The sequence below is a fragment of the Vanacampus margaritifer genome, chromosome 2, assembly GCF_051991255.1.
Source record: "Vanacampus margaritifer isolate UIUO_Vmar chromosome 2, RoL_Vmar_1.0, whole genome shotgun sequence".
Taxonomy (NCBI): Eukaryota; Metazoa; Chordata; class Actinopteri; order Syngnathiformes; family Syngnathidae; genus Vanacampus; species Vanacampus margaritifer.
In genome coordinates, this window is record NC_135433.1 from 52,893,717 (window position 1) to 52,920,265 (window position 26,549).

General features: G+C 39.4%; 4 protein-coding genes across 10 annotated transcripts in view; 3 read left to right on the plus strand and 1 right to left on the minus strand.

The window, feature by feature from the left end:
- The window catches only part of LOC144043131 (histone acetyltransferase KAT7-like), a 27,021-nt gene extending 15,844 nt beyond the window's left edge, over nucleotides 1-11,177 (minus strand). For 2 of the 4 annotated variants that reach the window (XM_077556378.1, XM_077556375.1), the window contains exons 1-7: nucleotides 10,577-11,177; nucleotides 9,140-9,284; nucleotides 6,761-6,925; nucleotides 3,721-4,002; nucleotides 3,564-3,646; nucleotides 2,255-2,341; nucleotides 28-126 (exon numbers count right to left, since the gene is read on the minus strand). In XM_077556378.1, the coding sequence (XP_077412504.1) occupies nucleotides 28-126; nucleotides 2,255-2,341; nucleotides 3,564-3,646; nucleotides 3,721-4,002; nucleotides 6,761-6,925; nucleotides 9,140-9,284; nucleotides 10,577-10,591 (876 nt within the window). In that variant the 5' untranslated portion in view covers nucleotides 10,592-11,177. Of the gene's footprint in view, nucleotides 1-27; nucleotides 127-2,254; nucleotides 2,342-3,563; nucleotides 3,647-3,720; nucleotides 4,003-6,760; nucleotides 6,926-9,139; nucleotides 9,285-9,387; nucleotides 10,522-10,576 lie in introns of those variants that run through there. The other 2 variants (XM_077556379.1, XM_077556377.1) reach the window with 2 other exon arrangements.
- Nucleotides 10,766-21,298, plus strand: aldh16a1 (aldehyde dehydrogenase 16 family, member A1). Of its 3 annotated transcripts, none has more exons than XM_077556372.1 (18): nucleotides 10,766-10,829; nucleotides 11,353-11,453; nucleotides 12,179-12,278; nucleotides 12,803-12,929; nucleotides 13,065-13,222; nucleotides 13,428-13,505; nucleotides 13,601-13,788; nucleotides 13,870-14,028; nucleotides 14,132-14,290; nucleotides 14,398-14,551; nucleotides 14,622-14,697; nucleotides 14,813-14,918; nucleotides 15,099-15,223; nucleotides 15,349-15,519; nucleotides 17,988-18,192; nucleotides 18,333-18,518; nucleotides 20,234-20,359; nucleotides 20,479-21,298. In XM_077556372.1, the coding sequence occupies exons 2-18, from the start codon at nucleotides 11,364-11,366 to the stop codon at nucleotides 20,650-20,652; spliced, it is 2,382 nt and encodes a 793-aa protein (XP_077412498.1). In that variant the 5' UTR covers nucleotides 10,766-10,829; nucleotides 11,353-11,363; the 3' UTR covers nucleotides 20,653-21,298. The 3 variants fall into 3 exon arrangements, with proteins under 3 accessions (XP_077412498.1, XP_077412500.1, XP_077412499.1); XM_077556374.1 differs by lacking the exon at nucleotides 10,766-10,829 and adding an exon at nucleotides 11,172-11,195; XM_077556373.1 differs by lacking the exon at nucleotides 10,766-10,829 and having other exon boundaries at nucleotides 11,202-11,453.
- A 1,472-nt stretch (nucleotides 21,299-22,770) lies between these two features.
- Nucleotides 22,771-24,235, plus strand: LOC144044554 (ferritin, middle subunit). Its single transcript, XM_077559042.1, has 4 exons — nucleotides 22,771-23,052; nucleotides 23,448-23,594; nucleotides 23,674-23,799; nucleotides 23,882-24,235. Exons 1-4 carry the CDS (start codon nucleotides 22,951-22,953, stop codon nucleotides 24,035-24,037), a joined length of 531 nt encoding a protein of 176 aa, XP_077415168.1. The 5' UTR covers nucleotides 22,771-22,950; the 3' UTR covers nucleotides 24,038-24,235.
- Nucleotides 24,236-25,629: 1,394 nt separating this feature from the next.
- Nucleotides 25,630-26,549, plus strand: part of syt5a (synaptotagmin Va) — a 10,164-nt gene continuing 9,244 nt past the window's right edge. For both annotated transcript variants that reach the window (XM_077559317.1, XM_077559318.1), the window contains exon 1: nucleotides 25,630-25,738. The gene's annotated coding sequence lies outside the window, so the exon portion shown is untranslated. The remainder of the gene's footprint in view (nucleotides 25,739-26,549) is intronic.

The window sequence follows — 26,549 nt, forward strand, 5'->3', positions numbered from 1 at the left end:
GCGAAGGCAAACTTCTCATCCACACACCGTGCACTTGTCCTTCTCCTCATTATTGAGGCCAGTGTTCCTTTTCTTCCTCAGCTCAGTCACCTTCTCCTTGTAGCGCAGCTGACGTTCTGTTGGCGTCTGACACATCGCTCACAGTTAGGACAAGCTCACACTCACATTCTTCACATATCACATATGGGAGGCAGCAACCGCTGCAGAAGTGGGATACTATAGCGAGACCATTTCAGATTAGAAGTAAACATAGAAAAGCAGTATTCCGATCCAAAACAAACTCACTCAGCCTCTTCCACTCTTCTATTGTAAGCACTTATCTCACTCAGTTTAATACCATGCTACCATTATGAAAAAAATAATTTTGCTTGTATACAGATCGTTGGGTCTCTGGAGTGCCTACCCATTTTGCATCTGTCATCAAAAGATGAAGTTATATCAAAAGTGTAATTGGCTAAAAATCACAATATGCCTGAAAACCAAGGTCCAAACACTAAGTTCTAACCATGACTTTAATGTTTGTTTGTTTTTTAAAACTATTAGGCAATAAAGGTTGACTGTAGAGGAGTGGTTCTTAATCTTGTTGGAGGTAATGAACCCCACCAAGACCAGTTTCCTCTGCGCATTCACCAAACCCTTATTTAATGAAAAATATGATTTTTCTTTCAAATTCAAGACAGATAAAGGGTAGTAACCTTTTCTTCGAATCTGGCTCTCTTCATCTTGAAGTCAGAAAATGTTGTGTTCGTATTCTTCTTCATCTCCATGCATGTTAAAAAAGTGTTCCTTTAGTTTTGCTAGATAGCTAGTAGCGCTGGACGAGAATTGCTCAACTTGGCATTGCAAACCATGCTGATTCCTATCACTCAACTTAACTCTATATTTATCGAGCACTTTTTAAAATACCCCCCGCTGTTTTTTTTTTTTTAACTCACTCCCAGCCATTTTCACTGAAGCAATCCCCTTCTGTTCCGGCTGTTTTACTGGATTTTGACTTCTTGCAAGGCCTACAGAAGATTGTGTTCTATTGCTATAAAAATATGGAACGTATCAAAAGAAAGATTAGAATCTCTTCTTTCATCAGGAAAAAAGGCATATTTGTATCTTTTTCCATTTTGCAACAATTAGCAATAGAATATAGCTAAGTTTCATCATTATTCACAAACCTGTTGAACACACTGGCAAAAAGCGCTTGTTGCAACATAGCCCTGATTGATCTCTTATACTCTGCTGCCACCTGCCTGCTGGCCGTTTTTTTTTGTAAAAACTACCATTGCTTTAAACTACCGCTTCAGGTTAGAGGCTGCATCAAAGCCTTCTGTATCTCTAGCATAAAAAAACAAAAAACTCATACATACGTTTTTGGGACCATGGCACTAATTAAAACAGAATGTTTTTAATAGGTTTTTGGAAGCAAATGAGTTAGAGATAGAACCCAGGGGCAACAGACACAATGAAAACAGTAGTGGCCCCAGAATTGAACTCTGTGGAACACCCTACGTTCCATTATACATGTGAATTCAATTGCACATATTTGTCTGACCACTTTTTGCTTGACATAAATTAGGATGAAGGAATTACAATAATACCATCACATCAGCCACAAATCGACTACTGACCGCATAAGCCAAGCAATGTAGCATGATCACATGCAGCCAATGATGGCCAAGCGGGGCGTATCATGACGAATCATTTGAGTTGGGTGTTTGTCGTGACCTCCACCAAACCCCTGAGACTGACTCACCGAACCCCTACGGTTTGACCGAAGCCAGGTTAAGAACCACTGCTGTAATGGGAGCTCAGGAGGAAAAAAAAAGTATAATAATTACTACACTTGTCATCCATATTACACCACAAAATGAAACTGTACTTTCATAAATATCTGATGACGCGAGCAGCCAGGTTCACTAGTTTATCACTGCTCGATTGCAACGTCACTGACAGGACAACTTAATGTCTGCTCTTGCCTCAGAAAGGAAAAACATTGAAAAAATTCAACTACAGATTTGATGAGATTTCTCCTGGTTGAGTATGAGCAGCTGCTTCTGGGTACACCGTAAAGTCCAGTGGAATACACAATAACTGTAATGCTCCATATTATCTCTAGCCTTTATTAAATTCATGACTTCATGATTATTTAATGCTTGCTCATTTCACATCTCATTGTCTTGCCTCGCACAGGAGACAAAAATGAACGTGACCGATGGACCAGTGGATTACGTTTATACCTATTAGCAGTGAAACAAGACCTTACCTGGCTTCTCACGGAATGTCTATTCTCGTCATGACGGTGAGAAAGCGTCCTTTCATCGGCCTGTTTCTCGCGAGCTGACACCTTGCCCTGACAAAACATCAACACGGTGTGATGACAGCAACTGACAGTCGGCCCTGCAGCACAAAACCTTGCACTATCCTTCTTGTGTGCTCCAGAGGGCTTAGCAACTTGACAATTTCAATGTGACCCTGTTGGGTCCTTCTTCTTCCACTGTGACATGTTCCGAGTGGCTAATTTCAGCTGCGTAGTTATGTCAATGTTCCCTTTTAGCGTGATGCTACAGTTTTACAGTTTTAGTTTTGAACTTGTTAGCATGTAGTAAGGCAGTCATTGCTAATTTGTTGTCATTATTAAGTCTTCTTCCGTTATCATTCAAAAGAGCCCTCTAAATGCTTTTTTTTTTATAACTCATTCCAACATGGGTTTAATTTACTCACCATGGGGATGTGGTAAAAAAGGAAGTGATGGGTTTTAATGTTGTCATTTTTCAAAAACACCCAACAGGCTCCATTAGTCACTAAAAGGAAAGGTGTACAGTTTGTGCTAAATGATCCATACCTATTGATTTTTAATCTCATGTAAAGCCCATGACAATGTACTGGGAGCAGACCTGACTTAGTCGGCTTGTTGACTATGCAATATTAGGCTGCATAGACCCTTCTTATCCTACACAATTTTTTTGTCTCATTCCAATTGGTGTGTTAGTGCGTCCTTGTTTTTTGCAGTTTCTTGTGTTATAATTTTAACTCATTCACTGCCATAAATTCATTAAAAAAATAAAATAAAATAAATTTGGGGCGAAAATAAATTATAATTTTTTTTTTAATTATAATTAATCACATGACTTAACTAGTTAACTAATGATTAATCACAAATTTTATATCTGTTCTAAATGTACAATAAAAACAATTCTAGGTTTTCATATCTTGTTAACAAAAGTGGAAAAAAATGTTAAACTAATAGAAATAGTATTAATGATTTTTTTACGTTTATAGCCGTTAATGGCAGCGAATGAGTTAATGTGAAAAAGTAACCTCAACAAAATGGTGTGTAAAGGTAAGCAGAGCTGAGCCGAGCTTAACAAAGCTAATACATTGCTGTGCAGTGGAAAAACAACATAATTCAACAAGACGTTGTCCGATGGAGGGGGAAAAAACAACCTTACCGTGACTTAGCCAGTTGTCAGAAAAATGTAACAAAATGATCGTTGTACCAGCAGAGTTTCACACTCTTGGTCATGTATCAGTTTGTGTGTGCGTGTGTATACTGTATGTGTGTTAATTAATACCTTGCATTCATCAGCTGACAGATTGTGGTATAGAGGACACCCTGATATGGAGAAGTGTCTCTCATGTCTCCCAGTCAGGTGACCTACGAGAGGTCAGAGAAGGATGTAAAACACCTTATCATTGGACATTTGGACATTCAAATGAGCAACGCGTTACCTAGCGAATTGCATCCAGGCGTGGGACACTTCATGTTGAAGTTGTAGCTCTCGTGAAAGCGCCGTCGTTTGGGCCTGTGGGAAAGGTCGTGAGCGGCGGCCTCTTTGAGCGAAAGCTCTTTTGCCAGTCTCTCATCCTCCTCTTGCGAAACGACGACATCATTGCTGGAAGACACCAGGTCATTCCCAGGGCTGGATGTCTCAACATCTGACTCTGAAGACGGAGCGTTGCCGGTCGGCGTGCGGGGAGGGGTCTCGTCGTGGTCTGCTGCATGCTTTATGCCTACAGAGCCAATGAAGGCAAATCAAAATGGTTACTGCATGTGACGGTACTTTTGGCGGGCAACTGGGACTGAGCCCAGCCTTGGTTGGGACAAATTTGCGAGTACACCCCCAACCCCAATTGTCTGTAGACAAAACAGCAGCAAAGCACTATTTTTGTCTGAAAGGAACTCCTCAGTTCACTCCAACATAGTTCATTCCTTGGCACCAAGATGCCACAACAGGCGGCAAATATTTGGGGAGATTAGGTAATAGGCGACTTCACACAGTTCGGTCCGAGAGAGTCGCAGTCCTGCATGTTTTTGGTGTCTACTGCCTCCAACCCAGATGTTTCAAATCACTAGCTCATAATTAATAATATAAAAATAATCTCTAGGACCGAACTTGCCTAGCCCTGACTTAATCCCTTCTATGTTAGAATCAGAGATCGACTAATAACTTAAAAACACATCCAAATAAATACAACAAATTAAAATAAAGCTGGACTTTTATTTCACATTGGGAATGTTAAACAAAAACAAGCAACATTGAGCATAATTAAAATGAGAATGAAAAATATTTGTCTATCTAAATTATGATTTAAAAAATGTGATGCACAATTTTGTTGGCCTTAATGAGGAAACATCTTATTTAAGAGAAGACGAGAAGTGCAGACTGTGGATGTCTTTAGCCTCCCATGTTGTTACAATAACACTCAACTTCATTATATGTTTTCCTGGTTTAATTATTTTCATTTCTTCTTTATTATTATACTTTAATTCCAAGATCTAACAAGCTAACAATTCACTGGCACCCTGCATAAGGATTTACTTAGCACCCTATGAGACCGAGCAGAGGAATCCTAAAGTCAAGACCGATGTGAGTGCCCATGAGGTGCAGAGATCTGCGACCTTGGCCAGCAAATGAAAGAACACACTGTGGTCCTTGTTCTCACCTACCTCTCCAGTCACATATATTTTTTTAAAGATGGACCTAGAAACCTCCAGTGCTAAAATATACAGTATATTAGACCCTCTGTAGCAAGTCATTTTACTGAAATAAGAAGTCAGGGTGGCACTTTCCATTGTTATTTCAATAGGTTTCTTTAAAGTGGAAGTCAACCCAAAAATATTCTTTATAATAATAATATGTACTATGAATCTTCACTAGTATAAATAGGGCATTCTGATTAATATTGTGTTTGTAGAATATGATTTAAGCAGCAAATTCCACCCATTTTAAATGCATCTCAGGGGGTGGCCATTTTGTCACTTGGTGTCAACTTAAAATGACATCACAGTTGCTCAGGGCTCAGGTAACGACCAATCACGGCTCTCCTGTTTGCAAGTTGAGCTCTAAACGCAACATTAATCAGAATTCCGTGCTTAGACTAGTGGGGTACATTTACTGTAAAGAAAATTTGGGAGGGTTGACCACCCCTTTAAAAGCTGGTGGTGCTTATTTTTCTGGGAAATGTTTTATTTTATATTGAATATGTTTCAATGTTTCAATTAGGGTGATTAATAGTTTTAAATTAGACATGTCTCATAATCAATACAATTCTGGTTTTGGAGAGTCATTTTCTCTATTTGAATAGCTGACATGGCAATTTTCCCAATGGCCAAATGGGCACTTATTTATTACTTCTGTTTAGCTGAATGTTAATGCGGAATTGTGGCTCGGCATGCCTTTTTTTTTTTTTTTTTTTTTAATGGTGAAAGAGTTTTGCTGTGGAACACAGGAGTTTGAAAACTCCCTCTGGAGTTGTTCATGTTAGGATGTTTAGTTAAAATGCCAGTGAGGCACTTGTGACTAAGCTCTATCAACTCTGCTTGGCAACAGGTGGTCCAAAAATGCGCGGTATTTTATAATATTTTTATTTTGTTCTGTGGAATTTATAACATTGCCAGTGCCACAGCCACAAAATACGAATCTATGTCATTTAAGTATTTTTGCAGAAACAATTTGAATAATTTTGCATTGATGCAAGAACAAAATGGATTTGAAATAAATAAAAATGTATGGATTTGCAAATTTCACAGAGGTTTCACAAAAATATGGCATTTACTGTTACGGAACCACAGCCATATTATGTAGAATATGTCAGATTTCAGAGGTTGAAAAGTATTCTGGACAGGCAAATATCAAATCCATTGTGGTGTTGTACAGGGAAAAATCATTAAAATGTGGCCAAATACTTCTGGACTTAAGTGTAAAACCTACTGACTAAATTGCAAGTGTCAACTAGAATTATGTTACATCAATATTACATACTGTGATTACATTTTTGATATGTTGCAATTGCAAATGACGTCATCAGCCTTTTCCACAATGCTAAATTAACAAGTAAATAACATTTTGAATTCAGTTTCACAGTGACAAAACAGATGGTCAAAATTTGTACTAGTTCGTCTTTTTTTTTTAAGTCAGGAACACGCTGTGATTACAGGCTAAACTCACAGCATGCTACAAGTAATGCTTGGTGCTTTTCCTCCCCATTCAGTCATTGCTCCTCATTTTCAATTTCTCTTGTCGATAGTCTTTTCTTTAAAATGGATGCCATGTTCTCATTTTCAAACTTCCATTGCCTTAAAAATGACTACTCATCACTACAGTATTCCTCATCTCCTTTTGTCCCTCAGACTATTCTACCTTCATCTTTACCAATAACTCTGTTATCTTAACTACCCTATGTTTTGTGTCTTTGAAAAGTAACAAATTTAAATAAAATAATAAATATGTAACAAATAAAGGCCAGACAGTTTTATTTTTACACTCACCCTCCGTATCTGAACCGGATAACCGGCCCTGCCGTAATGGGTATTTTTTGGCTGTGGTGTTTGTCGCCCCCTGTTGGCTACGAGTGCTCCTGCGTCTTGAGGAACACGCAGAGGCTGCTTTCTCCACTGCTGCAGCAGAACTGCTTCGTGCTGTGCTGGAGTTTTCTGGAAGAGAGAAGAGTAGACAAGTTTTTGGCACCTCAATCATCAGAACGTTTTAAATATACACTCACAACTCAATTTACATAATCATCCTTAAAGAAAGTCTATTAAAGATGGCAATGCTTCATTATTGACATTAGAGACATCAGGAAGATGCAGTACTCTTAGTCCACAATAGTGCAAAATATAACCACAGTAATAAAGATATTGCCACTCTGAAACTGAGTTTAAAATTTGAGAACGATATCATAATCTATTTAAACTCTTTTTGTTGAGTGAAGTAATTTCAGCTTCTAATCAATAAGCACTTACAGTACTTAGAGCTTTACTATCACTTCTGAATCACTGTTTGTACAAAACATGGAAATTGAGAATATTTTATATCATCATCCATTTCCAACCAAAGCAGTTACAAAATTATTCAAATCTACCACTTCCTGAAATAAATTGGTCTCTGCACCGAGATTAGGCTTTTAGAACAAGGAATGGAGCAACAAAAATAAGGGAAACCGTGTCAGACTTTCTTTCTGTGCAGTAAATCCGCTACATTCTGGCAGTGAATGCTGAAAGAGCTCACTAGAAGGTTGGGAGTATGTCTGTAGAGGGAGGAGGCTAGGTGGAGGAGCTCTTGTTTGGTGTGGGACATGTCTGACTAGTACAATACGTGCAAGTACAAACTTCTAAAAGACTAAAAATAACAGCCATAAACTACAATAATCCAAACAAAACATTTAAAAAATGCATTAGTTATCAATAAAATTAAATTATCAATTAGTTACAATTATTATATTAGGTAATCATCAAAAGCTTATGTCAATGCGAAAATATTGTTATTGTTATGGATATAGGGTCATCATCGGTTTACGGCGCAGTTCCGTTCCTGTGCCTATGACGCAAACCGAATTTGTACATAAATTGGCAAGTGCCGTAGTCTATCACTAATCGACCACTAATGGTATAATAATACTGTTAATTGCAGTTAATACAGTATTTGTATGAAAAACTTTTTAGCCATAAATTTAAAACACTGCGATTGGCTGGCAACCAGTCCATGGTGTAACCCACATCTCACCAAAAGTCAGATAGGATAGCCTTTACAATGATATATGGTATGTGCCCCCACTAGTCTACATATGGCGTTCTGGTTAATATTGTGTTAGTGGAATATGAGTTAAGTCATTTTTTAGATCCATCTCAGGGGGGCTGCCATTTTGCCACTAGTTGCCGACTGAAAATGACATCACAGCTGCTCAGGTGTCAGGTAACAACCAATCACGGCTCAACTTCAGAAAAAAGGTGATTGGTCGTTACCTCGGGGTTGATGGGTTTGGTGACCGCCGGAAGGCTTCAAACGCCGGACGAGCCGTTGACTCGGAAAGGCGGCCAGTTAAATGAATGAGACTGAGCTATCCATTCAGAATGAATGAGCGCTGGCGGCGAGCTTTGCGAGCCGGTCGTGAAATCAAGATTGCAATATTTCATCCATGATGGTCCATATGAAATTGTAAATATGGTTCAATGCTCGACTTGCGGGCAGCACGGTGGCTGACTGGTTAGCACGTCCGCCTCCCAGTGCAGAGGACGTGAGATCGAGTCCGGGCTTCGGCCTTCCTGGGTGGAGTTTGCATGTTCTCCCCGTGCTTGCGTGGGTTTTCACCGGGTACTCCGGTTTCCTCCCACATTCCAAAAACATGCATGGCAGGTTAATTGAACACTCCAAATTGTCCCTAGGTGTGAATGTGAGTGTGGTTGTTCATCTCTGTGTGCCCTGCGATTGGCTGGCAACCAGTTCAGGGTGTACCCCGCCTACTGCCCGAAGCCAGCTGGGATAGGCTCCAGCACCCCCGCGACCCTAGTGAGGAAAAGCGGCCAAGAAAATGGATGGATGGATGGATGCTCGACTTGCCACTTGTGAAATGTTATGGCAGAGCCGCACACAGAGCGAGTGTGCAAGCTTGGACAGTTCAAATGAACCCGCCTCCATCCCGCCACGCGCTTGTTGGAATGGAATAGCATGGCTTGTTGCAATGGAGGCCGTGTAGTGTCGTTCCGTGCAGTGTGGTAACGTGCCGTGCGGGGCTAACGGAAAAGCGGCTATTGTGAATAGCCTACTACTATTTATGCATCTACATTTATTGTATTGCTCACCACACATTTAATATGTCCAAGTCAGACAATGTGTGTACAGACAATAAACATTTCTTGCAAACAATTTACCTCGTGTGCTTCGGCTGAGACGAAGGGACGTGCGAGTCAGGCGCGAGCTATTACGTCGTTGCACGTTCCCGACCGCTTCGGCCGGCTCGAGGTCGGCGGAGAAATCCGAGTCCTCTGTCCCCTCCGAGCTGCTGCCTGTGGTCCTCTACACAAATAAACAAACAAACATCTTAAAATATGAAAACAGTCATTAAAGGCAGACTTCAGCGTGTTTTATTGATAATGATTATTATTATTATTATTTTTACCATTGGATAATCCAAGGAAGATCACATCCGGGGAAAGTAACATCATATCTTCCACATCTCCACATGATAAACTTGTTAATAAATAATCACATTAACCTATAGTCCCTACGACGGACAATAAACAGCACAAGTCAGATGAAAGGAGTGATGCTAATAATATGCATAATTATTTTCAAACAAACATAATTTACTGAAAATGCTAGTTGCCGAAATTGACTATTCATGTGAATTAGGTTATGCTCTAATGGAGGATGACAAACGAAACACAAGATTGGGGTGGGGAAAGGGATCAATGTATTAACATAATGTTACCTAGGTTCAATTCACTCTAAAAAAATAAGCAAAATGTCAGTCCATCCATCATTGAACAGCTTATCCATTATTGTGTATATTATATATATATGATTACATGAAAACTTCTTTGACAGTTTTAACCAAACCCAGCATTATTATACAGCATTACATTGTGTACAATATATAACAGCATTTTTATACAGCTTTCATTTGATTGGAGTACCTAATAATGTAAGCGGTTGGTTCCTGATTCAAAGCATGATTAAAATGATTATGTACTAAAAAGCACATGTTCATAAACTGATTACCCAGGAAAGTCACTCAATACGAAAGCGCTTTTGACGCACATTTTTTTTACACTCCATAACAAGAAGCCCAGAACTTAATTTGCATACAACCAATGAGGAAAGAGAAGAGGCGGAGGTCTAAAAAGCCGGACCAATGAGCGCAACGCTATTTCGGATTCGGACCAACTACTGCGTTGTTTTGGTACGGACTCGTCGCACCATCCTCAAACCGAAAAAACAGCCTGTTCCTTCCGACCAAATGTGAAGTTGTCGTATTTGCTGCGGCAGTGGTTAGCATCAACGCACTCTGCGCAAATCAAGTAGATAATAGGTCACTTAAGCACACATTTAAAGCAACCAGGAAATAAACATTTGCTAAGGCGGTGAGCAAATTCGACACGCTCCTATGAATTAACCAACAATCATATCTAAAAGTGTAATCAAAGCACATTAACAGCTGCTAAGTGTTTGTTGTTTAATGTCACCGGTTAATATGCACATCACCAGTTTAAATCCTAAATTGGATAACGTAATCGATGACGTTATGGACGCCAGCTTGCAGTCTGTTCTAGATGCTGTTTTAGATCAAAAGAAAAGCTATATCTTACCTTTCTGCGGGGCATTTTCACAGAAATTACGTGTCGGTTTTTTGTTTGGCTGATGATCAGTGAGCTGTGAGCAGTTTTATGTCAGATCCCATCAATATTTACGAGCAATCCAACATTCCCTTTTCACTACGAGCCAAGTCAACTGAAAACCGCGTATCACTATTTCTGCTTTTCCTCTCAAGGCGCACACTCGGTACGTTTGCAAAGTCTTCCCGTCTGGAAACAACAGAGGCTGGATTGACAATTCCTTCAGGTGACTAAAATCATATACTGTATTATTGCGTTCACGTAGATTTTCCCAACACTATGTACAACGGTATAAATATAGATTTATCAGTCTCAGTTGTTTTACTTTGATGGTTACGGTCAGCGGTGGTAAAGTTTTAGATGCTCAAATTTGTGATGCAGTTTCGTTTGTTTTAAAATAACCAAACTGCTGTGAGCTGTACAATAATTTGTGTTTAAAATATTAAAGTAAATTCAACGTAACTACACCCTAAACCTTTTAAATTGTGGACTTTTACACAGCAAATATACTGTACAAATGATTGTGGTCGAAATCTGAAGCAATCAGCGGTGAATCTCCTCGCGTCAAGTTGTAAGTCGGCGTGTTTGACAGGTAGCACGTTCGCTCTGACGTATTTGCATTTTTTTCCTGGTCTGGCTGGGGGCAGGCGGGCTGCGTTAGTGCTTTAAAGCAAAGATTTCGGATCTTTAGAGCCTCCTAGAAGTGAACTAACGGGCATTGTGGTGTTTTGCTTCTCTCCAAAACTAAGCTACGAGTAATATGGCCGGTACCACCACAAAGACTGTACACGACATTTTTCAGAGTATGGAGCACGGACCAGCTGCAACTTCCAGCACTTCCACTGCACAGGTAAATTGAGTACTTTCAGTAAAAGAAAAACGTTTTGTGCATATATTAATGCTCTAGAATTACTCACACAGACAGATGCATGTTTCCTGTCTCTTCTACTGAATTTACTGTACTTCTGTTCTTCGAGTTTTGTAAGCCTATGTTGGACTCTTGGACTCATGTGAAGTTCATTAACTCTTAACTCACAAGGCAAACATGTGACTGAACTGTACAAATAACCTTGTAATGAATTGGGGAAGCAAGATGGTGTAGCCACTTTTCTTCATCAAATTAAACTGAAACTTCAATGTAAAGCTGTCACTTTGAGCGAGTGGTTGGATTTGGACTTTGTATTCAGTCTGTAGTTTACGGTCACCCTAAATAAATGTCACCAATAATGTGAGCTATGGAGCCCCTAAGATGGCATGGAAGGGGAAAAAAAGCAATAAAGAAACACCCTCTTAAAAGTGGAATGTTTTCAAATTGCCAATCACCCATCCATTAATTTTCCAAACCGCTTATTCCAAATCACATTCATACTTATTTTAATTATTATTATTATTATTATTATTATTATTATTATTAAGTCAGCATATGTCTTTTGATTAACCCCATATTATGTTATGTTGTAATGTGAGAAAAATGTTTGAAATGATACATGTTGGTCTCATTTTTTTATATCTTAAAAATCTGGCATTTCAATAGTACACTTTTTATATCCACTCACTTAATGTCTTCCCCTGCAGGCATGGCTGGATAATCACTCCCGCTCTTTGGGTCTGTTTATTGGTGGACAATTTGTCAGTCCCGTAGACAGACAGACTCGCTCCTTGGTGGACTTGAAAGGTGAGGTCAAGTTTTGAGCCTAGAACTAGAACAGCTCACAGCAGCTTGGAATTTTGTTGGTGACCTTTCTGTCTACTGAGATCATACAAGATGCTAGCCTTTATAGCCACAGTTTTTACTGACCATCAAAGGAAAAACAATAGATTTACAATCCTCTTAAAATGCAAAAATTGCGATAGCTTTGTTGAGTTTGCTTTGCCGCAAAATAAATGCAAATTGCTGTTATAACAATTTGAGACATAACCATGCATTTTATATAACGTCAGGTTAAGTTTAGGGGTTAAAATTAGGTCATTTTTTTTAATTTTGTTTATTTTGTGTATCAAAAGTACTAGTAGTGTTAGTATCTGTGTTTACTGAAGAGTTAAGCACTGGTATACTGGTATCGGTCTGAAAAAAGTGGTAGCAAACATCCCTATTTACAATAATAGTTGCAGCCCAAGTTTTTGGCCATGACTGAAAATTGTGTGTAGAGGAAGCTGATGATGTGACTAAAATGATTCCACCCTGTGCCTTTTGTTTAGGTGGTCTCGTGTGCAGCACAGTGCGTGCTGTGCAGGCTGACATTTCGCAATGCGCATCTTCTGCTGTCAAGGGCTTTGAGGTCTGGAGTGGCTTGTCCTGCTACCAGAGGTCCAAGGTGCTGCTCAGGTACTCTGAATACACCTCAAAACCTATATGGGGTTAGGGAACATTGTTTCAATGCTGAAAAAATCTACAAGTATTTATACATGTTTGTCACTTTTCAGTCCAATGCATCATTGGGTGTGTGTCACCTGTTTTCAGGTTGGCGAGCACTCTTGGACAGCATGGCCAGAGCGTTGCCGAGCTGTGTGACCTGTGTCAAACCTCCTGTTCCGCCTCCACCCTTGTCAGATTTTTGCAATATTATAGCAGCTGGGCTCAGCTTCGAGACACTCTCATCGCAAACTGGACTCCACTGGGTGAGTGCTCACTGCTGAAGTTTTTTTTTTTTTTGGGAGAGCTCAGTATTGATCATTTGACATGTCATCATCATTGTTCTCCCTTTTTTTTTGTATGTGGATGTGTGTTTGTGCGTGTGTTGAAGTTAATGTGACGACAAACTGTCATATAAAGCCGTTATCTCATTGCTGATTCTATTTTTGACTTTGTTCTTCCTGTTTACAGGTGTGGTTTTAGTAGTTGTCTCTGATGACTGCCCTCTCTACTCCATGATGCTCAAAGTCTTACCAGCACTAGCCATGGGTAAACAACTGACTTGAGTTTCAAGATACACAATATTATAGTCTTCATCGTGATTCAAAAGTGTTGGGTTACTACTAAAGATGTTTCCTCCTTAGGCAACTCTGTCATCATTGTCCCCGGTCAAAGCACAGCCCCCCCAGCACTTTTATTGGCTCAGCTTTTTACAGGCGCAGGCCTTCCTGCTGGGGCTGTCAGTGTTTTGACTGGCTGTGACATGTCATTGGCTGCTGATGTTGCTCGAAACTCCAGCATCAGCTACGTCACGTACAGCGGCAACAAGGAGGTGCACTTAGAAATCAGTGTCAAACCAGCATTGGGAATGTCTAAATGATCCAATTATGCGATAAAAAAAAAACTGTTTCAGGATGGTGTGAAGCTGTGTAAAGCTACAGCAGGGATGGGTGTTCCAGTCTCTGTATCCCCAAACATTGGCGCTACATGTCCTATCATCGTTTTTGAGTCTGCTGATTTAAACAGTGCAGTGGATGATGTGTTAGAGACTGCCTTCAAGAAGAAGAAAGAGGTGAGTCAAGTATCCACTGTGTTGGTTACTTTTTGATGCTTGTTGGTTCAATTTTTAATTTTTAATTTTTTTTAAAAAAATTTTAATTTTCTCCTACCCACAGGTGCACTGGGTGTTGTGTGTGCAGGAGAGCGTGCTGGACAGCGTATTGGCCCGTCTTAAGTTGCGCATGGCAAGTTTGAAATGTGTGGCGCTTGCCAGCGATGAGGTCAGAGTGCTCGTGGACACTGCAGTGCAGGAGGCTCAAAACAAGGGGGCAACGGTTTGTCGTCAAACATTAATTTAGCCCCTTTCATGCAACGATTGTTAAACTTGCTACTAATGGTGTGTATGGTTATGTTAATTAACGTATGAATTTTCACCCCTCAGTTGGTGCAGTCCTGTGCTGTGCCGTCAGCTACACAGTATCCTCCTACGGTGCTATGCGGTGCAGCCCCCTCCTCGCCATGTGTGGTCATGCCCTCTCCTGGGCCACTGCTTCCTCTTATGACCTTCAGAAGTAACACAGAGGCGGTGACTCTGGGTAAGGATGAGTCTTTAAAGTAGATGTATGAAATGATCTTATCAGTAAATTGTTGTTGTGTTGTGCACAGGGAATCACAGTCCACATGGCCAAGCAGCATGTATCTGGACTGAAGACCTCACTCTGGCTTTGGAAACGTCCAAGAGGTGCATGTTAACACAGCTACACTTTTAAGATTGATTTTACCTTTCGTTGAGACATTAGCAATATTATGAATTGACTTAAAGTTGTTAATGTCTTTTTTTCTCTTTCTCTCTTTAGTTTGTCTGTCGGCTCAGTGTGGGTGAACTCGCACCCTTTATGTGATCCGTGTCTGCCTGTTTCTGGTCACAAAGACAGCGGCACCTGCACTGATGGAGGGCAGGAGGTTAGCTGTCCTAGTTTTTAACACTTTTACTTGTACTTAATATACGAGTACATCTTTCTTTGGCTCCTACATAAAAATGAGCATTTCGCCCAAACAAAGTAGAATGCCCAATAAGATTTGTAGTATCAGGAAAATATTTGAAGCCTGAACAATCATTCTGTTATTTCTGCTCTCTTTCAGGGTCTGTATCACTTTATGCGGCCATCCTCGTCCTCCGTTCTGCCTCGTGCGTCCCCTGTTGCTCTGGACTACACCAAGTTTGGAACAGATGCACCCCCAGTTATCATTCCAGATGAAACTGCTGGGTGTGTTGTCTCTCTTTTAAGTCCATGTTTGAATATGGTTATTATTAACACAGCAAAATTACTATGATGTGATGTCATTTTGCACATACACATATTCATAATCTTATACTGTCTCCCCTCCTCAGTACCATGAAGTCCTATACACAGTTTGTTGCTGGCAAGGCATGCAAATCGGAGTCTGGTGCCAATGTAGTGGTGCATCCTCCAGGGGGCAACGGCGTGTTAGGCTACTGTCCTGATGGAGGCCAGAAAGATGTCCGGAATGCTGTGGAGGCAGCTATCAAAGTTCAGCCAGGGTGAGATACCAGCATGTAATCAAATAAACAAACCAGTGAATGTTTGGTAATTCAAGTTCACATATTATTGGCGTTCCCACCGTGAACTTTATGTACGTCTCAACACAATTGAATAATGAGGGACTTATTTTTTTGTCAGTAGTGAGATTTATTCTTATTTTATTTTTAAAGCGAAACTCATAAACACATCAGAAAATAATAACAAATATTTTTTTTTTGTATTGGAAATCATATTGATAGTTTCTCAGGAAATAGTCAAAGTTTTTAAGTTCTAATTTTGGCTTGTAAACTGTAATGATCAAGATTACAAGAAACAAAATCAGGAAATATTTCTCTCCGTGCACTTTATGTGCATCTCAACACAATTGAATAATGAAGAAAAAATATTTTTTGTCAGTAGTTAGATTTTTATTCATTTTTTTAAGTGAAACTCAGACACATCAGAAAATAATACCAAATATATTTTTCCCTGTATTGGAAATCATATTGATAGTTTCTCAGTAAATAGTCAAAGTTTTTAAGTTCTAATTTTTGCTTGTAAACTGTAATTATCAAGATTACAAGAAACAAAATCATGAAATATTTCATTTTGTGCGTTAAGAAAACCTAAGACTTTTACTTTTTGAATTGATTGACAACGTTTTTACATGTTACTCTAATTTGTAATGTAAGAATGTTCTCAGTTTTGGTCTGTTGAGGTCAACTAAAACTAAAAGATGCTACCGTGAAAAGAACTAAAACACACTCATCATTGGATTAAGACTGGGGCCAGCAACCTTTACTGTAAAAAAAAAAAAAACGTTCTAGGCCAAATAAATAACAAAAAATATCTATCTGGAGGCGCAAATTATTTGAACATCGTGATGAACAAAACAGTTTGTTAATGTTAGTTTAATGTAATGAGGGCCCAAGAGCTAATTAGAGCTGCACCATAACAGAAAAATATGCAGCATCCAATTCATTTTCTTCCACCTTTTGTCTTCGGTTTTTGGAATTTCTTTTGTTGTTGTTGTTGTTGTAAATTTTCACACTTTTTTTTAAACTTTTCTGCCTTTCTGTCAAAATTTCTGAGATTCTTGGCAATTTTATGGACATTATGTTTTTTTTTTTGCCTCTCTTCTTCCTTTTTTTTGTCATTTAATGGCATTTAAAATAAAAAAAATTCCGCCTTGGTAATTTTCGGGATTTCTTTTATTTTTGGACGTTTTATGGTTACTTTTTGAGCATTTTCTTTTCTGACATTTTTTTTTTTTGATTTAATTAACATTTTATGTTAATTGTCTTCTTTTCCTCTTACCTTTTTGGACATTATGTGGTCACTTTTTGGACATTTTTAGGCTTTAAAAAAAAAACTTACATCTACCTTTCGTCTCTTTTTCTGACAACTTAAAAATTTGGACTGACATTTTTTGAATATATATTTATTTATTTATTTAATAATTAAATAATTTAAATAATATTTTATCTAAAAAAAATACAATAAACCTGTAAAAAAAAAAAAAAAAATTTCCACAGGGAGCCACAGGAGAGGGACTAAAGAGCCACATGTGGCTCCAGAGCCGCAGGTTGCAGACCCCTGGATTAAGACAAAGCAGAACAACATTAGGGTGTACTTTACTGTACAAATAGAGTTGTGTTTATTCAGATATTGTTTTCCAACAAAACATTATCTTTCCTAATCCCGTTCAAACTAAAACCATCTGGACTATCAGGTTCTCGATTTGTAAAGGTTAAAGGAGCATTGTGCAGTTTAAAAAAGTAATATTAAATCTTATTCTACATCATGCATGCTCCACCAATTCCCAGATGAGTATGAAGAGCCCTGACCGTTTTACTCTGACTGCACCTATCAGTTTTTATCTTCCCTTTATAGTAGAGTGTGGGACCCGCACACTCCACAGTTTCCTTGGGGACGAGATGGAGGTTTTTTTTTTACCTCATTTGAAGTCATGTCTTCGTTTGTCAACTGTGGCTGTCGCGTTAAGATCGTGCACATACTCACACGCGCACCATGAACGAGTCTGATTCAGATGCTGCAGTTACGCTTTGGGTCAGAGGTGGCAGTCGTGAGTAAAAAAGTGACAAACTGCACAAAGATCGTTTAACTGCATTTGTACTTGTGAATTGCTTAATTTGTTGAGGTACAAAGGCCAAACCTGCAGAGAATTCAGCCAATCATGGGCATATTGTGTAACCTTTCCGGCTGTTTGGGTTTATTACGAGTTAATGTCTAACTTGACATGATGACTCAGTGGGATTAACTAAAAATAACTGCATTGACAGCTTGTATACACTGGAATCAAGCCTTCTTGTCTGACTATTAAAACAAAACACAATGTTCTCAGGGAGTGTTTACTAACCTTTTTTCAGTCAAGGCAGAACATCTCATGGAACTATTGTAAAGCATGCCATGATGTATATATTTCTGGATGATCTGCATATTTACCATTGTGACTATTCTCCTTTAGCTGGATGAAAAAGAGTCCATCTGCGCGCAGCCAATCCATTCAGGCTCTGGCCAAGGGCCTTGAAGGAAAAAGGAAGGACATAGCAACATCAATCTGTACCCAAACTGGTCTACCAATGGAAGAGGCCGATAAGGAGGTGGAGCTCAGCATTGCCAGGCTCAGTGATTGGGCAGCCTACTGTGACAAGTTTCACGGCGGAACTCTGGTGAAGCTTTTAATGTGAAACAAAGTCATACTAAAAAATAAATATCAAAAAATACTGATTAAAAAGATTTTAGGTTTGAGATTTTTAAAGTCTCCTGATGCATACTTGCTCTAACGTCTGGTGTGGTTGCTGTCCTTCAGCCCGTACCACAGTCTGGCACGGGTCTCTCCATCCCTGAAGCACTGGGAGTGGTGGGTGTGGTCCTTCCTGACAAGCATCCCCTCCTCTCCTTGGTAACACTTCTCGGAGCAGCCCTTGCCTCTGGCAACGCCGTCGTCATGGTACCCAGTCAGGAGTATCCACTGCCAGCACTGGCATTTATTCAGGTAAGCGTGATGGCCGATTGTTCCATTCTGTACTCTCTCCATTTTGGAAATGAACAATACAATACACGCTGGTCTGTGAGTTTCTGAGCATGTCAAGTCAAGTTTATTTATATAGCCCTTAATCACACAGGAGTCTCAAAGGGCTTCACATGCCCACAGTTGACAAATATCAACGACGTCCCCTAATCGAACCACAAGAGGGTAAGGAAAAACTAAAAAAAAAAAACAACAGGCAAAAAATGAGAAACCTTGAAAAGGGACCAAAAATGTCGTAATCCCCCTTCCAGGATGATCAGGCTGCAATGGATGCCGAATGGGCACAAATTTACATAGTTTGTGATACTAAACATTATTAACTAGAATAGTGCGAAAGTCCATTGAAGAAATTGAAGCACAGCAAGAAGACGTCAGGGAAGTGGGTCCTCATCCAAATCCAACCCGGTTGGTCGAAGCAGCTATCTCCATGGCGGCAACTTCCTCCCCGGATCGCATCCCGGTCAACCAGCCCAGAACCCGTAATGCAGCATCCAAATCGGTCATTAACACCTAATTCCCGCTCCAAGCCGTGATTTAAATGTTTCTACAGAGGTAGCGTCTCTGACCTCCGACGGTAGGGCATTCCAAAGTACTGGAGTTCGAATCGAAAACGCTCTAGAACCCAGCTCTTGGAATCACCAAAAGACCAGCGTGTTGCGAACGAAGATTTCGTGTCGGAACATACGGTACTATTAAATCAATGAGATAGGAAGGCGCTAAGCCGTGTAATATTACATATGTAAGTAACAAAACCTTAAAATCGCATCTCAAGTGGGCCGGAAGCCAATGCAAGTTGGCTAGTATCGGGGTAATATAATCGAACTTTCTTGTCTGGATCAGACTTTTAAGACTGGCCATGGGAAGACCAGAGAGTAATACATTACAGTAGTCAAGGAGAGACGTAACAAACGCATGAATTATCATTTCTGCATCACCATCCGGACATATTTTAGCAATATTACGAAGGTGAAAAAAAAGCAGTTCTAGTAATATTTTTACTGTACATTTGAAAAGAGAGAGTTGGGTCGAATATAACGCCAACATTTTTTACTGAGTTACTTTGGCTAATAATACATTTATCAAGTTTTAAAGAGGTATTCGTAAACAGATGCCGATAACGGGCGGGACCGACAATTAACATCTCGGTTTTATCTGGGTTAAGAAGCAAAACATTAAACGGCATCCATTGTTTAATGTCGGCGAGGCACGCCTCCAGATTACTGCAGTTGTGCGGATTTGTTATTTATAGAAGCAAATATAATTGTGTATCTTCAGCATAACAGTGAAAGTTTGTTATATTTACGTATAATATCACCAAGCGGAAGCATATAAATGTTAAACAAGAGAGTGCCAAGTACCGACCCTTGTGGGCCTCCACATGTAACGTTGCATAACTCAGAGCTCGAATCGCCATGGATTCCACGGTGCGTTCTCTCTGAGAGGTAAGAACAAAACCACGAGAGTGCTAAGCCTGAAATACCGATACATGTTTGGAGATGTTCTAATAGTGTTATGATCGACGGTATCGAAGGCGGCGCTTAAATTGAGTAATAATAATATTGACGAGGTATTGGAGTCCATTACTAGGAGAAGATCATTTGTCACATTAGCAAGGGCTGTCTCAGTAGAGTGAACGGTCCAATTGCAATTTGTAGTAATTGATGATGCTGTGCCTGTAGGTGCTCCTGTCTTCAGATCTTCCAGTGGGCTTGGTGAACATCATTACGGGAAGAAGAGACCACTTGACAAAGGCCTTGGCCAATCACAGTGTCATCAAGGCCATCTGGTACTGGGGCAACAGTGAGGTTAGCATTACTCCAACAGCCTTCAAACAGTAGGAGATGCTGTACAGCACATCCACGAATAAACAACCGTCCGTAATGTGACGTTACACAGTGCACATGATCCTGTTCTTTTGTTGTAGGGCTGCCAGTATCTCCAGTACACCTGCACCAGCCCGCTAAAAACTCTGCGCCTCTTCTGCCAGATGGACAAGGACGGGAACCATTGCATCAGAGACTGGACACACGTCTCTGTTCTGGAGGAGTTGTGGAGAAACGCTGTCCAGTGGAAAAGTGTATGGATTCCTACAGCATAAAAAGACAATGGGAAGAGTGTTAGATAATAAAATGGCACTAACTGCTGTAAAAAGCCTGTAAAAAGTATGGCTCCACTTGTACAGTACACAATTTATGACATCAATGTAATACTCATGATCAACTAAAAGGAGTTATTTTCATTATATTCTTCATTTTTGTGGCGCAGTCAGTTAAAAGCAAAGCTATCTGTATAAATGTAGCCTACAAAGTACCCCCTTTAAACATCTGCTCAATATGGTGTAAGCGGTTGATACTATAAGTGTCGAATCAAGTGACGGGCAAAGGTACAGTATATTTTACAACAGTAACGAGAGCAGAGTGTAGAGTGACATAACAAGCAATCACATTTTTTGGCAGGCATAATGTTGGGTTGTGAGACTGACAGAAATAGTACTTAAAAATAAAAGAAAAGAAGGGTCTGGATGGTGGTAGTATGTTAGCTGTCACTATGTTGACCTTATTTTGTCCCAAAGTCTTATCAAGGATGGCAAATTTTGTTTTAAATACCTTACTGTAATGTAAGAATCGAACCTTCTTGATAAACATGTGTTTATGGTTTTGTGTAAACTACTTTTTTTCAAGTCCACATTCCATTTTTAAATGAACCAGAGGTTTTTTTTGCTATTAAAAAGGTAATGTTGCACATTCCTGTCTTGTCTGTTCTTGGTTGAGATTTTTGACATTAGGGAATGTGAGCCTACAGGTAGGTAAAATTAAATATAAGTACACTTCCACAATTTAATGTTTACAGTAGCATATATTCTACCTTTACTAAGACGGGACTGCTCTATTTTGATTAACGACCAGAGAGGTAAAAACAATGTATGTATGCTATTGTTCTGGTTGTAATGCTATTCTGTTTTTTTTGTTTGGTTGTTTTTTGACATTTTAAAATGGTATTTTTATATATATTAATAAAAATAAGATTTAATTGTATTTAGAAGACAGCGGCATGGTGGATCAGTGGTACGTTGGTTCTCTCGCGTGTTCCCAAAATAGGCATAGATTAATTTAAAGACCATAAATTACTAATATGTGTGAATGTTAATGTGAATGATTGCCTGTCTCAATTCAAATGTGTTGTTGAATAGTAGTCAAAAGCTGTACTTGTTTTTTTCTTTATCTACTTTTTAATATTGTACTTCACTTCGTCATACAAAATATAGATAATTCAAATGTAATGTATACTGTATTTGACTTTGTCATAACTGACACATTTATACAAATAGAGTCAGAGGTCAAACGCACTCCTGTTTTATGACTGAGACAAATAATTTGACAAAGTCATAACAATCAAAACAACTAATTTAACAATTGTCTTTTCCCCCAACACAACAATAATAATATTAATAATAATAAAAGCTTACTAATGGGAAAATAATGTAAGGTTGGGTAAATGTAGATAAAAACACAAGTAATAGTTGATTGAACCAGTGCTTTACTGCTCACTGACTTGAAATGGATGTAAAATGTGTAGTGTGACTATTACTCATCAACTTTTCATCTTGTGCAATCATTACTGGTCACAAGACCCAACACACTCATTTCCAAAAAGAGGAAAGACAGCTTGCAATTTCAGACTGCAGAGTCATAAGAATGACACAGCAAAATCTTGAGTCAAAGTTGATACAAAACTTTGTTCAGGAATGAGTCACCACGGTTGCACACACAAAAACAAAACACTAACTGAGCATACAGGCAAAGAAGGGGAGGTCTAATAGCTGAGTAATCTTGACTCAGCAATTTTGAGAGGAAGTCTACTCTGGATATTCTTGTTAAATATAATTTAAAATTAAACCAAAAATGTCAAAATATAAATTTAGGGAATGGACTGTGATGAGAGATCCAACCCTGCAGTCATAGTTAAAATATACATTAATATTGAAATATTTGAGTGGACCTATGAATTAAAAAAAAAAATCACAGTTAATATATTTTACTTCTATCGGATGCAAATTGTATAGATTAGGTGGAATTGTCCACGTAAAACATATAATGACTGCACGGTGTATGCATTGTATCAAACGACAAACAAGTCGAGCTGGTTGACTGGAAAGTCAATCCAGTCACGTGCTCGATTACGTCATAGCCCGAGGAGCATAAAAGGGAAGCTCCTGGGCTGTTTGTCTCACACCGGAGGAGTCGTTTCGAAGTTCTTGCTTCAACAGTGATTGAACGGAACTTCTTTCGTCCCCTTACTTGTGTTTTGAAGCAACTCTCGTTCGGTGCCTCTCACAACCGTGTAACTCGACGCGAAGCTCTATTTTTGTTAAAAAAGACAAAACACGCCAGCTAAGATGGAGTCTCAAGTGCGCCAGAACTACCACCGCGAATGTGAGGCCGCCATTAACCGAATGGTCAACATGGAGCTGTTCGCTTCCTACACCTACACCTCAATGGTAAGTGTGTACAAAACGGAGGTTCAATAGTATGTGTTATTAGCAGTAAAAGACGGACGATCAAGGATTACGTGGTTTGAAAACCGTTTCTTATTCAAACAAATGGTCCTTTTGTTGGCCGGCCCTCCACGAGGGCTTTTCGGGACTTCTGTTGCTGAGCTCCCCGAAAATGCTGTCATTTGAAACTATTTTTACGGGACTATTTTTCGATATCTTTGATGTGACAGACGTCCTCCTAACAAGTACTAGTTTATAGATCTAAATATGCTTAACCATCTTTTCATTTTGTCCTAACTGCTGTTTGTACTGTAGGTCTATGCTACTATTAGACGTTATTTCAATCGTGACTCGTGTAGATTGACACTAATTTAATACATTTTGATTCGACTCGCCAGGCCTTTTACTTCTCCCGAGATGATGTGGCCCTTCCAGGCTTTTCCCATTTCTTCAAGGAGAACAGTGAGGAAGAGAGGGAACATGCAGATAAGCTGCTGTCCTTCCAGAACAAGAGAGGTGGACGTATCTTCCTCCAGGATATTAAGGTGTGCGCTCACTTCAAGCTTTCACATAATCAAATAACAATACTTTCATTTTAAAAAATCCCTTTGCGCTTTTCTGTAGAAACCAGAGCGTGATGAGTGGGGAAGTGGACTTGAGGCCATGCAGTGTGCCCTGCAGTTGGAGAAAAATGTCAACCAGGCTCTGCTGGAACTGCACAAACTGGCTTCTGATCATGTGGACCCTCATGTGTGTATTTTGGCAACTTGACATGCACAGATTTGGCCACAGTATTGGTTAAGCTAATCATTTTCTGTTCTTGTGTCCACAGCTGTGTGACTTTTTGGAAACCCACTACTTGAACGAGCAGGTGGAGGCCATAAAGCAGCTGGGCGACTACATCAGCAACCTGACCCGCATGGATGCCCAAAACAACAAGATGGCCGAATACCTGTTTGACAAGCACTCTCTGGGTGGCAAAAGCTAAATGCAAAGGGTCCACCTTTTTGAGAGCCTGCCACAATTTAACCTAAATGGGCCTCAACATTCACATTCCTTACTAAACCAACTCTTAATCTGGTTAACATGATAGAACATTCTGGCGGTTGCATGGGATCTTGAAAATGCTGTTGTCAAATACATAAGTGGCTGTAAAGGGATACTGAATAAACACTTTTGAGCTGGACTCTGGTATATATTTTGTCAATTGTTGGCAAGTTTTAGGTGACTTGTGCCTCTGAACACCTGCGTTTAAGTGTCTGAAGCGCGCTGCTGATTGGTAGTTCACGAAGATTGACGACATGAGCGTGGCTGAGCTCAAATGAACTGAGAAAAGAACGAAACTCATCAGGAAGTGATCTGTTCGCTGAAAAGATTTGTTCTTTTTGAACGAAACATACGTGAATGACACAACCCTAATACAGCAACACCCTGAGCATCAAAACAGTTTGTAGAGGTTAGTGGGTGGGTCAACTGTTTGCTTATTCGTTAGCTACAGTGTGTTTGCGACCTTGTGAACACAATCAGTAGCTCTACGACAGCAGGGCGCGTACCGGTAGGTCGTTTCCTAAATCATTCTACTTTGCTTCACCACAGAGTGGCGCCATTGCTCAAACGTTTGGCTTCACCTGTGCACATTACTGCATCATTGGCGCCACATGCTGTCAACTTTATCTGAATTTGACCAGTTTTACATAGCAATTGGTTATAGCAAAGCTATTTGACTAGCAAAACAAATTTTTCATACTCTGCGCATATTAATACATTCAATAATCTGATGAATGATTTTTAGTTGTATATTTTTACTTTTGTCATGTTTATAGATAAATTGCTCCAGATGGCCCAGGTACCAAATGCATGGCCTACCATTGCATTTGAGTACTCAGTATTGTATCACACAGGTATAGTGCTAAGCAGGATGCACTATCAAAAGCCAAAGCACATACATGACATGCAAACAACCATATGTGCAGCTTCCTTATCATACAAAAATCAGCCAATTAGAAAGTCGTGCAGAGGAGTATTTTCTCCACTTTGCCCACTTATTTCTTCAATGCTAAAAATACTCAGTCATACTTTTGCACTTTGACTTCAAAGACCTGCATGACTGAGCATCGCATCCTTACTTGAAACGAGATCTTGTGACCCATCGTTTACAAAAACTAAGATTTTTAGCAAATGGCAGATGGGTCAAATGCTGCCCACCATGCTGAATTAGGTTGGGAAAGTTTCAGATATACTTTGCAATTTAAAGATGGAGAATGTATTGATGCCCAATACTTGTAAAAATGTGACTGTGTGTGTGCTTGAGACAACAGTTGACTAGTCACTAGTCCTTGTAGTGCCTACAATTAAATAAAAAAAAACGCAGGATTTGATTTTGTCAAACTTGTAGCCTACTAAAATATGGCATCTCAGTTGTGTGTGTGTGTGTTTTAAGATCTCTGACATTAAATTAGAGCCTTAAGACCAAATGTGTTGTGCAGTGTGGCCAGTAAGTAGTTGGCAGTGAGGGATAATGAGGAGATTAAAAAAGAGGAAGGGGGAGGGAACAGAGAGAGAGAGAGAGAGAGAGAGAGAGAAAGAGTTGTGGACAACCATTTATCTTTAGTCAACACTGTTGGATTGGAGGCGCAATACGTTTGGATGCATAATAATATTTTAAGCGAAAGGACTGAGACTAATATTGGTAAGTCATATTTTAATCCCATACATGCATTTTACTTTTAGTTACAGTTACCTGGTTAACTTTGACATAACAATGTTGAGAGTAATAAATTGCAAATTGCCTTTCAAGTAAAAAAAAAAAAAAAAAACCTTCACATGAAGAAAACTAAATTGTTTTTGAAAAATTATTAATTCACCTTTATAAAAAATTCTTCAGCCTATAGTAGCCTATCCTAATGGTGGTAAACGACTTAAGCAGACACAACCACCGGGATGTAGCCTACTGTAGGTTCTTTATGTTGTCCTTCATGATTAAATTGCACTTTTCCTCAACTGGGTTCTTTCACCAATCAAGCATGAAAAAAACATGAAATGTCATGCACAATGAAGCACCTCTTCACAAAGTGCAAAATATTAGTTAAGTGGTTAACAGGTGGGTGTGATGCTCATCTATTTACAATGTTGAAAAATCACTGTTCTTTTACACATGCGGCTTACAATATAAGGAGTAACACAGTCTTTATATGCTGCAATTTAGAGCCTCAATTCCTCTAACATGCAAATATATACGTGTATTTGGTTTTGTTTTATCTCATGTCTTGTTTTCTGTTGTCTCTTGTTTTATGTTTGTTTACTTGTTAGGTTTCTGTCTCCACCTGTTCTTGGAAGGCTTGTTCTTTGTGTTCCAATTGGCTATTTGCACAAATCCACTACTTCCTGAATTTGCCTGATCTTAGTAACCACAATGACAATGGCCAGACACACCTGGATTAATCAGTGTGTCCAATCATGAAAGACAGGAAATGAAGGAGTGGTATTGAGTTCAGGAAGTA